A 12,261-nucleotide genomic window follows, 5' to 3' on the forward strand; every position below is an offset into this window, starting at 1 on the left:
TCGCCGAACTACCACCCGCATCCTGCCCGAGCTCCGAGGTAAAGAAGAGACAAGCTCGGACGAGGTAAAAGCTGCCCCTATTCTCTCAGTCCCCTCCCCCCTCTCATTAGAACTCCTTTCAGTCCCCATGCCCAGAGATTTCAAACTCTCATCTCTAGACAAGTATGATGGGTCCTTCGACCCCAACGACCATGTCGATGCCTTCTAGTCCCAAATGCACCTGGCAAGGGCCAGTGAATCCTGCATGTGCATGGCCTTCACTACCACCTTCTGGGGGTGGCCCGCACCTGGTACAAGAACCTGGCCCCCGGGTCAATAAGAAACTGGACCCAGTTCGCGCAGGTCTTCACCGCGCACTTTGTTACCAACAAACGGTGCCCCCGAACTGAGGAGAACATCTTTGGAGTAGTTCAGAGAGAATGAGAGTCCACCCGGGGCTACATCAAGCGGTTCAATGACGCATGCTTGCAGATACCACGCTTGGACCCCGCGGTGCAACTTGCGGCAGCCAAGAGAGGAGTGACACACAAGGAGTTCAAGTGGCACGTGGTTGTTAACCAACCCGTGACCGTGGCTGAATTCCTCAAGCTCGCAGATAAATTCATGAGAACAGAGGAGGAGATCAACCAAAGGACTAAAAGCGGGATTGAGAAAAGGAAGAGGGAAGGCGAGCCCTCCAAACCAGATGACAAAAGAAGAAAAGACCAGCTTGGGAGACGAAGCCAAGCCAACCGTTCCGAGCTCCCTTAGCAGCTCGGACGGACTACACACCCTTAAACGCAAAGCGGGCTGAGATATTAATGACGATCAAAGATGCCTCGTATGTGAAGTGGCCACCTCATCTGAAGGGAAACCTGAACGAGAGGAATAAAAACTTGTACTGCAGTTTCCATAGGGATCACGGTCATAGCACCGTACATTGTAATAATCTCCGCGATGAGATAGAAGAACTTATCCGTCGCGGATATGTATGAAATTTTGTACAACACAATAATAATAACAATAGTAATAAGCTAGGTCGGCAGGGAGAGTACAACAAAGACACTCTTGAGTCCAGCAGCCGGCCAGCAGAACCACAGAAGCAGCCCCCGGAGGAAAGACTAGTTCGGGAAACAATCCATGTGATCGTTGGAGGATCAATCGTGGCAGGGTGTACCTCGGCAGCAGCTCACGCGTCAACCCGGGAGGCCGCTAGAGAAGAACGAAATCCCCCAAAGCGGCCTAGGATGGAAGACCCCATATTCTTCACCAAAGACAATGCGCACGGGGTCCACTACCCCCACGATGACACACTTGTCATAAAGATGAAGATCAACGACCTCGAAGTCCGACGGGTACTCATTGACTCCGGCAGTTCGGCAGACATCCACTTTAAAGCGGCCTTCGACAAGCTCCAATTCCGGGAGAGTGACTTGAAGCCCACGAACACCCCGCTGGTCGGCTTCAGCAGAGAAGAGGCCAGACCCCTGGGAAAGGTCACAGTACCTGTGGAAGTCGGCACGTGGCTTAGCATGGTAAGACTCAGTCACGATTTCTTGGTGGTCGCGACCCCCTCCCCCTATAATGCCATAGTAGGTCGGCCAATCACCCACACTTTAAGAGCTGTGGTGTCCACTTTCTATTTGGCCATGAAGTTCCCAACGGACTTCGGCATCGGGGTAGTGCAGGGCGACCAGCTCGAGTCCCGCAAGTGCTACGTTGCCACCCTCAAGGGAAAGGCCAAGGTAACTAGCGACCTTGAACTGGAGTGACCTACGGAACAAAACAAGGAGCAAGCTGCACCAACAGAGGAAACTGTTCCCATCTCTGTCTCGGCAGAAGACCCCGCCAGATTACTTCAGGTCGAAGTATCCTGGAAGAGCCCCTGCGATCCGAATTGGTAAACTTCTTACTTAGTAACTTAGATGTTTTTGCTTGGTCTGTGGCAGAAATGCCCAGCATAGACCCTATGCTCATAACTCACAAGCTCAATACTGACCTTGTAGTCAGACCTATTAGACAGAAGAAACGCAACTTAGCCCTAGAACGTTGGAGGGCGGTCGATGAGGAGGTCGAGAAGCTCCTCGCAACAGACTTCATAAGGGAAATTCATTACTCGAGCAGGGTGGCAAACCCAGTTCTGGTATAAAAGGCAAACAACAAGTGGCGCATGTGCGTTGACTACACTGACCTAAACCCGCTTGCCCGAAAGATTGCTTCCCCCTCCCCAGGATCGACCGCCTAGTGGACGCGACCTCGGGACACGAGTTGCTAAGCTTCCTGGATGCCTACTCAGGTTACAACCAAATCAGGATGGACTCGTCCGACGAGGAAAAAATCACCTTCATAACCGAATTCGACCTGTACTGCTACAAGGTTATGCCCTTTGGACTGAAAAATGCTGGGGCGACCTTCCAAAGGCTCGTGAATAAGTTGTTTCAGCCCTTAATTGGCACGAAGATAGAATGTTATGTAGACGACATGGTCGTCAAGACACAGTTTTCGCATGAATTAATACAAGACTTGCATTCTGTCTTTCAAATTCTGCATCATTTTAGCATGAAACTAAACCCGAACAAGTGTGTCTTCGGTGTCACCTCGGGTAAGTTCCTAGGGTACATCATCAACCAGCGTGGTATCAAGGCCAACCCGGACAAAATAAAGGCTATCCTAGATATGAGACCACCCCGAAAAGTAAAAGGGGTTCAGAGGCTAAACGACAGGATAGCTGCTCTGAGTCATTTCATGTCTAAGTCAGCAGATTGTTGCCTGCCCTTCTTCAAGGCAATAAAAGGCAAAGGGTTCGAGTGGAACATGAACTGCAAGCTCGCATTTGACGAGTTCAAGAAATACCTCACTAGCATCCCGGTGTTGACCCGACCCGAAGAGGGTGATGTTTTAGAACTGTACCTCTCGGCAAACAACGAAGTGGTCAGTTCGGTACTGATAAAGGAAGCAGATTAGGTCCAATGACCCATCTACTATTTTAGTAAGATATTGCAGGGAGCAGAAACAAGATATCCAGAGATAGAAAAGCTAGCCTATGCACTGGTCATTGTGGCCTGCAAACTCCGCCGGTATTTCCAAGCTCATACCATCATCGTCCTCACCGACAAACCCTTGAGGCAAGTATTACTTAGGCCCGAGGTCTCTGGACGATTAACAAAGTGAGTCATCAAACTCAGTGAGCACGATCTCTAGTACAAGACCCGAACCGCTATCAAAGCTCAAACCTTGGCGGATTTTGTTGCAGAATGCACGTTCAGCTTTGAGGTCCTCAGCCTAGTTGAGCATGAGGCTCCCAGTTCGGGTGAGCTCGGTGCTCTTGGGCTGGTTGAGTCCGAGCCCCGTGAGATTGCACCCAGTTTGCTATCTCTCATGGTTAGGCTGAGTGCGAACTGTGATGAAGAGCCATGGATACTTCATGTAGATGGCTCCTCAAATCAGCAGGGCAGCGGAGCCGGTGTAGTTCTTCGTGGACCGAGTGGCACGAAACTGGAGTACGTACTACGCTTCGAGTTCGCGACATCCAACAATGAGGCGGAATACAAGGCATTGATAGCAAGGCTAGCTCTGGCACAAGAGGTAAAGGCAAAATACATAGTTATTTGTAACGATTCCCAACTCGTGGTCAACCAAGTTACAGGGGAATACGAAGCCCACGAGTCGGCTATGATCATTTACTTGGCAAAGGTAAGAGAGGCACTGCTTGGCTTCCAGTCACACTTCATCAAGCAAATCCCGAGGTCAGAGAACACTGAGGCCGACGCCCTGTCCTGGCTAGCCAGCACCAATGAAAACACCATGAGAACTATGTACATAGAGGAGTTACCTCAGCCTAGCATTCTCTGGGGGGCAGAGGAGGTCGCTCTTGTCGCCCAAGCATAACCGAGCTGGATTGATCCACTCGCGAGCTTCTTGCTACATTGAACCCTCCCCACGGAATGTAACGCCGCCAGGAGGGTAGAGCGTCAGGCAGCCAAGTACATCATGATAGACGGACGACTGTACCGAAGATCCTACACACTCCCCTACCTGCACTGTTTGCGACCTCCCAAAGCCAAGCTCGTACTCCGCGACATTCATGAAGGCCTATGTGGCGAACACTTGGGGGGCAGGGCTGTCACTCAGAATGCACTACGACAGGGGTACTATTGGCCAACAATGAAAGAAGAAGCCGTCGGGCTAATCAGGAAGTGCGATAAGTGCCAAAAGCACGCCAATATTCACCATCAGCCCGCCGCCGACCTCAAGTACCTCACCAGCCCATGGCCCTTCACACAGTGGGGTATCGACCTACTCGGGCCATTCCCGCCAGCAACAGGAGGAAGGAAGTTGCTAGTAGTGGCAGTAGACTACTTCACCAAATGGGTTGAAGCTAAGACTTTCGTAACCATCACAACTCGAAACGTCCAAAACTTCTTCTGGAAGAACATAGTGTGCCGCTTCAAGCTACCTCGGGTGCTGATCTTCGACAACGGCAAGTAGTTCGAAGACATCAAATTCCAAGAGTGGTGCCAAGGCATGGGGATCCGACAAAACTTCACATCGGTTGCGCACCCACAAACAAACAGTCAGGCAAAAGTCACGAACAGAGCTATCCTCTGCGGACTAAAAGCCAGGCTAGACCGAGCTAAAGGATTATGGGCAGATGAGCTGCCCAGTGTCCTATGGGCATAGCAAACTACAAAGAAGATCGCCACTGGAGAAACTCCCTTCAACCTCACCTACGGCATGGAGGCAGTCATCCCAGCCGAAATTTAAATCCCCTCACTTCGGTTGGAAGCATACTACGACAATACTAATAACGACGAGCTGTGTTCCAACCTCGACCTACTTGACGAGGTGAGGGACCTCGCATACATAAGAACTGCAACATACCAGGAAAGGGTAGCTTGGTACTACAATGCCAGAGTTAAGAAATGAAACTTTCACGTCGGCGATATGGTCCTCCGCAAAATCATGGTACCTGAGCCCGGTGTTGGAAAACTCGGGCAAAACTGGGAAGGACCCTACCGAGTGTATTCGGGGGAGCATACGAGATCGAGACCCTGGAAGGTAAATAGATACCCCCAGGCATGGAACATTGTCAACTTAAGACGATTTTACCTATAAATTATCAAACTAAGCAAACCCTGAGCCACTACCAGAGCATAAGGCCCAAAATGCCGAGCTAGCAAAGACCTTGGCACCCCAAGGCCCAGAATGCCGAGCTAACAAGGACCTCGACACCTCATCAGCGAAAGGAATCTGCACAAGTATGGATCCCGAGGTGCATAGCCCAGGGCCTAATTTAGCCTGTTAACTAACCCGGGTGGAGAACAGATCGGGCACATAGCCTTACTATGTTAACTCGCCTCGGGACTGAAGTCTAGCAGCTCGGACATAAAGTCACTTCGGCAAAAGGAGAATATTTGCACAATACTTTTGAACAGAAAAAGTACTTCATTGCTAAATGTTTGCTTTACAGTGTTTAAAAGAAAAAAGCAAAAAACACAAAAGAGCTCACAAGCCCAGAGGTCAATCTTCCTTGCCTTCAGAAGGGACTTCGACAACACCCGAAGGACTTGCTTTGTCTTCGGAATCTGCGTCATCATCAGCTGTGGCAGCCATCTCCTAAGTGATGCGCAAAGTGGTTATGGCACTAATGTTGAGCTCGGGGTACGTGTTCCTTATCACCCATCGGCTCAACTTGAAACCCCGTTTGTATGAGCCCAACATCATATCGTCGAAACGCGGCGAAGCGATGTAATCCTCGACGGCTTTCACCTTCGCCTCCTTGATGGCCTGAGAAAAGATCCAAGTCTTCTCCCTAATATCTTCCTGAAGGTACTCGACCTGATGCTCCAGGTCCAACTTCAGGTCGGCCATATATCTCACCACCATTCCTAAGGCCTCTTTGTCCCTCTGAGACCTCGACAGCTCATCTCGTGCAACACGGGAAGCCGCTTCGACAGCTTCTGCTCGCTTCAAGCCCCTCTCCACTTGAATTGCCAAAGCATGGATAGAGGAGTTCACCTGCCAGAACGAGGACAAATCAGCTCGGTAAAAAAAAAAAAAAACACCACCCCGACTTACCACCACGGCGTGAGTTATAGCACGAGCACCTATGAGGTTTGTAGGAAGATCGACCCACCTCGCGACCTCCTCAGGACAAATGGCCTTTTTGCTTTTTCGGAGAGCATAGCTTGGCGTCAGCATGCTCCCGACCTCCTCGTGATTTCCCGAGCCTGAAGGCATAGCCCGGGTATAGGCAGTGTCGGCATAGGGAGCCCTTGCTGCTTCCTGAATTGAAGGGGCCACCTTAGGCTCCCCAGAAGGCTCCATTCTCGGTGCCTCGGGCTCCTTCGGCGTGGACCCGCTTAGCAGCCCGCTTCCTCCTTTTCATGCTAGCGAACAAGTTCGCACCTCGAGTCTTCTCTGCCTCCATAATACCTGCAAAAAGGAGCTTGGCATTAGAAGACGGGAATAAAAGCAAAAGCAAGAGTCTTCGTCTAAAGCGCCTCCGGGGTTAGACCGACCTAAATAAGCTTGTGCTCCGTCAGGTAGACTTTGCATTTGAGCCCTTTCCAAGCCCAGTCCTGGAGGCCCTTCACAGTATCTTCGTCTAAAGCGCCTCCGGGGTCTGGAGCGGCCAAACCCCACTCAGTAGGAAACGACCACCCCATAGCACTTTGAACTACAAAGTAGTGTCGCTTCCATGCCGGGACCTTATTTGGGAGATCGTGTAAGAGCTTGAAGCTCGGGCGAGGTGACAAATAGTACGCCCTCCTACGCCCAGGCAGGGGACCCGCTTGTTTCTTAAGCATGAGAATAGCAGAAAAAATTTCCAAGTCCAAAGGAAGGCAGTGCTCACAGCAAAGGGAGAGGGTCCCGACAAGGTTGCGGATAGAGTTCGGGTGAAGCTAACCTATAGTGACGCCGAAGTGGTTTATGATCTTGACGATTAGGGGATGGAAGGGAAGGCGCAGCCCGACAACAAGCTACTCCCGGAATATCACGATCTCATCCGGACCATGCTCCCAAGGAAAGTCGCCCGAGGGTACAAAGTAGGTATACTCCCCGGGCAGGTTATACTGGACGATAAGGGACTAAAGCCTTTCGGACGTCATAGTGGAGGGTCCGAACTTATCTGGCACCCGACCTCGGCGGGAGGTGGATGCCAAACTACCCAAGGTGACTCGACCTACGGGCTCGAACTCGATCTCTTCCTCGAGATCTACCTCGGGCCCCTCCTCGAACTCCCTAAGGCTGTCGAGGGCAGCAACTCGGTTCGTAGAACTAGCATTGGACCCCATAGGAGACTACGTAAGCTACCCGAACTAGACATCGAAACAAAGGGCTGAGGACTCACCAGGAAAAAACTCCAACGCGAGCTGACAGGACTATGAACAAGCGATGCGAGCTGACAGGCTTGGACGCGAGCTCAAGGAACAAATGCTGAAAGATGATGGTGGAAAGTGACAGGGCCCCCCCCCACTATTTATAGCCACTATACCTGCACATCAACGGCCAAGATCGAAACTATCCAACGACTCCCCGCGAAATCAGCTGTGCACTCCCCGAGGAAAAGACACTTTGGCGCGCGTTGTTTACGTTAAAAAATTTGAAATCGTTTACACGCGTGAGCTACACGTAGCCCGGGACTGACCCCTGCTCGAACCAAGCCAACCCCGGTTGAGCCAAGAACACAAGTGGGTCAGACCAGAGAAGTCCTAGATCGAGCCCAAAGTATCTCGAGGCAAATCCACCTGTCATCCCGTGAACTCCCCACGCCTGGTCAAGACCCCGAGCATGGGGAGTGGGGGGCAATTGATGGAGGAAGATTTGACCCGACCCCTTGGCCATACGACACGTGGAAGCAACCAAGAGTGACCTGACCGAAGCGCTAGCTCGGCACAACAGCGGGCTCCGAGCAAAAAGTCCCAAGCTCCCCCAAAGGGGGAACCTACAACCCGAGCTCCGAGCTAAAGAGTCCCGATCTCCCCAAGGAGGAACCCGAGCTCTCCCCTCGAGGTCCTGAGCCTAACAAAAAGCACAAAAGGCAAAGACCCGAACTGCCCCCAGAGGCAGTTCGGGCCACACTTCTACCCGAGCTCAAGACTTTACCTCACACACCACTTCAGCTCCAAGTATCCTGACTGAACAACCGTATCTGATGACTAGGAGACCCATACACGGAGGTGGCGCACCTGACTGATTAAAGGTCCGACACATGACAACCGCCATCCAATGGCCACCTGACACCGCCATCTCAGACGGGCAGAGGCGGCCCTGGCAGTTGGCAGTGGAGGTTATGACACCCGAACTGGTGATTGGCAGAGGAAATGACACCCGACCTAGCAGAGGAGGTGACCCGATCTGGCAGAGGTAATGATGCCCGAACTAGCAGGGGCATGGGAGTAAGTGTACAGGGTGGTTATAAAAGGCCCCCTTCTCACGAAGAAGAGGGTAGGTGATTCTTGCGTTTTTCTGGTCTTAGAATTCCTCATTTTCCTTACCTTCTGAAAGAGCACTAACTTGAGCTTCGGAGTGTTCCAACCGGTTTCCTCCTTAGAAGTCTTCATTTTCTTCATTGTTTCAGACACCTCTGATCTCGTCAGAAGCGAGGTAACCGATAGGATCGACCGAATTGTGCACCATCACCAACCACACTAGTCTGATGATGGGGTTATATATATATAAGCACCCCCTTCCTACATAGGCGCTAAAATTAATAAAAAACGAGCAAGAATAAAGAATATGTGCTATTAAATAAATAAACATCTTAATTATATATTCTTTTGTAATTGCCTTAGAGAGAGAGAGAACTTGGGGGGTTGGGTATTGGTGTATTACTGTAGCATTAGAGGAAGTGATTCATACTTCTTACAAATGGCATGTGAGAGTGCACACAAGGACAAATGTCTGCCGCAAGTGCAGCCACATATTTCACATATGTGATGTGAAACCCAAAAACAGAAGCGGGGCGAGAGATAGAGAGGGAGAGGTGTTGTGGGTTCCAGCTGTTTTTATTACAAATTTCCTATTATCAATTTACCATGAATTAACATAATAACATTACATTACTACTGGTACTAAGGGTTTCCTTTCTTTTTTCACTTAACAAATAAAAAGAGTTTCTTTTATTTTTTATACGTTTTTATTTTAAATCCTGCGTATATTTGATGTGTATATATACGGAGAGAGAGAGAGGAAAAGCACACACATACCTGAGTGCTGAGGCTGATAAGAGAGCGAAAGCCTTGCACCCCCACACTATCATTCCTTACCTTTCAGGCTCCTAAAACTAAAAAGGAACCTAGAAACCTTAAATAAAGCTGTTTGGTCTTCCACATTCTCCACTCTTTCATCTCTCTCTCTCTCTGGTCAGTCTACACAGTTTATAGTCCCCTTCCCCTGTGTGGCTGTGCTGTGATTTTGCCTTTTCCTTTTAAATTTTCTTTTGTTTTAGAAGCGGGGCCCTGGGCCTGCAAATCCAGCAAACCCAACTAGGTTATTATTATATATCTTCGCGACGCAGCAACCGCTATCACTCGCGCCTTCAAAACCCATCTCGACTTTTTCGTGATTTACGGTCTTTAATTTTAGGGCTTCAGATATGGCAGAGGACTTGGACGACGGAGAGTTTTGGCTTCCTTCTCAGTTTCTCACTGACGACGACATACTCATGGACTTGAATAATTTCCGCAGCAACAAGGGTTTTGCTACTGATGTCGATGCATCCGCGGCCTTCTTTCCTTGTGATTTCCCTCCTCCCTTTCCTCGCCATGGTTCTCCCACCGCTCTCAGCTCCCCTGTTGAGTCGCTCGTCGGTTCTACCGAGACCGAGAGTGATGAGGAGGACTACTTGGCTGGCCTAACCCGCCAGATGGCCCATTCCACGCTCCAAGACGATGACAAAACTGTCGCTCCTGTCTTTGGTTCTGAGAACAACAAGGTATTCTTATGCTGATTCCCTTGTCCCGGAGAAGCCCCTTTTACCTCCTTTTTTCTCCTTCCCTCGATGTTTCCTTCCTTGTTTGGGTTTTTACTGTGATATTCTGATTTTGGGTCTATTACTTGATTTTGAAGACATGGGCTATGTCTGGTTCACCTCAATCGACTCTCTGCACAGTCGGAAGCTGGTCTGGTCGCAGTGGGGGCTCGAGCCGTGGGAGCCCCAACGGCCCTTCCCAGGTATCCTCACCCCCATCGACGCCGCTGAATGGGAAAGATGATGCCTGGGATCTGCTCAACGCTGCGGCGGGGCAGGTCGTGAGGATGAAGATGAACGATGATGAGGTGCCCAATAACCATCATCAAGGACGAGGAGTTCTGGGTCCACCTCGAAAGCCTTCTCCAGTACCTGTTCCGGTGAAGACCCCTACTGTTAGTGCCGGATTCTACTCAAATCAAGTTTTTACTCACCAGCAGATGCAGTCTAATCAAGTAAGCTTTCCAATTCTTGCTTAGTAGAAATAAAGAGTGGCGGTGTTCCCTTGCATGCTTTACTGAAACTGTTTCTGTTCCTTCATGAGTACAGTTTCAACAGCTGAAACGGCAACAACTGATGAAACAACAGTGCTCTGCCGTTTGGGGAAGACCAGGGAAGATAGCTGGGGCCACTCATCAGCTGCAAGCACCGCAGCAGCAACAACTGCAAAATAGAGCTAGGGCTGCCGGATTTGGTAACGGTAGATGCGGTGGTCGCCCTCTGGGCTTATCTTCATCTGCGTGGCCGCCTCTGCAGCAGCAGCCTCAAGCTGGTTCGGGTATGAGAGCCGTTTTCCTTGGAGGCTCCGGTACAAGAAGGGAGTGTAGTGGAACCGGTGTCTTCTTGCCTCGAAGGATAGGTAACCCAGCTGAATCCCGGAAAAAACCAGGTAATTTTTGTTCCCTTCTAAAGCCTCTGTTCCTTTTCTCTTTCTATGAGCTACGTCTTTCACAGGGTCGTTGTTCTCAATGGTGTGTTTGTTTGATGGAGTTGGTTTTTAGTGATCCGTTTTTTTCCCAAGCGATTTCTTTTTAATTTGTTTGGGGCCTGTATAAGGGTGTTTTGTTCCGTTCAACTGGGTGTCTGTTACAAATACTGGGTTTGTATTTCGGTTCGTTTTGATGAGTTTGTTTTTGGGTGGCCGGAGGTGGTATTTGTTTTGCATCTGGGTTTTCATGGGGTTAACTTGTGTTTTCTGTACATCAGCGTGTTCGACAGTTCTACTTCCTGCAAGAGTGGTGCAGGCCTTGAATTTGAACTTCGACGACATGGGTGCTCGTCCACGCATCCATGGAGTTTTTGCTGCAACTGAAAATGGTAGGAGAGCTATTGGGTTTCCTCAACTCCCTTTTCGAGTTGGCGACGCATACACCTAACGTAGTGTTTGTTATGTGGGCAGTTGGTATTGCGGATCCGGTGACTGCTCGGAGTAATGCCTCCTTGTCTCAACAGAAGATGAGCTACCGTCCTCAGGGATCTATGAACCATGAGATACGCCTCCCCCAAGATTGGACGTATTGACGAGTCCAATTACAACAGTTATACTAATCTACTACTGATGTTGCAGTTATGCTGGAAAGAAAAGAAAAGATTATGAAAGGAATAATGTAGAAAATGAAGAAAGAAGAAAAGAGGGAAGTTTAGGAGTTGATTATAGTGAAATTTTATTTTTGATTGGGGAAAAAAAGATATTACTGAAGAAGAAGAAATGGTTTTTTGTTAGCCAGTAGGGGAAACAAATAAATACGAGTCTGTATACAGTTTTTTGTTGTTTGGCTACGAAGGGGGAGGACGAGGGCGTTTTTTTTCCTCCTGTTTTTTCCTTTTTTTGAGCTTTGGAAATAAGTCAGTGAAGTGGGAAGTGGGTTTAATTTCCTCTGTTCTGAGGTTAAATATTTTTTGATGTAATATCAGAGTGGGGGGAAGGAGAAGAAATAGAACCAAAGGTGGGCATCTTCCTTTTTTTTTTTTTTATATATTTTGGTAGATGTCACAAGATGCACCATCCCACACCTCCCCTCCAGTCCACCGTGGCCGGAAAATTTAATAATGATATACAAGAAATGTTCCCTCTATCTACAACTCTAATCTCCATTTGCTCTGCATTCGCCGTTCTCTCTCTCTCTCTCTCTCTCTCTGAGCTTTTAGTTTAATTCGCTGCGTGAGCTATTACAGTAGGTAGGATCTATTGTTTCTAGTTTCTACCGATTCCCGGCTAATTTTTTTACAGGTGTTCAAGTGGGTTTGCTGTCTTTATACAAAAGAAAAAAGTGGGTTCTCGCAGTCTTTAAACTTTGGTGTCATAA

General features: G+C 49.3%; 1 protein-coding gene across 1 annotated transcript; it reads left to right on the forward strand.

Moving 5' to 3' along the window:
• Positions 1-9,180: 9,180 nt before the first annotated feature.
• Positions 9,181-12,030, forward strand: LOC148870698 (uncharacterized). The gene is made up of 5 exons (XM_088969395.1): positions 9,181-9,919; positions 10,054-10,410; positions 10,505-10,844; positions 11,162-11,272; positions 11,355-12,030. The coding sequence occupies exons 1-5, from the start codon at positions 9,581-9,583 to the stop codon at positions 11,474-11,476; spliced, it is 1,269 nt and encodes a 422-aa protein (XP_088825521.1). The 5' UTR covers positions 9,181-9,580; the 3' UTR covers positions 11,477-12,030.
• The last annotated feature ends 231 nt before the right edge of the window (positions 12,031-12,261 follow it).

The sequence above is a fragment of the Nelumbo lutea genome, chromosome 2, assembly GCF_056320005.1.
Source record: "Nelumbo lutea isolate HS-2025 chromosome 2, American lotus-T2T, whole genome shotgun sequence".
Classification (NCBI taxonomy): Eukaryota; Viridiplantae; Streptophyta; class Magnoliopsida; order Proteales; family Nelumbonaceae; genus Nelumbo; species Nelumbo lutea.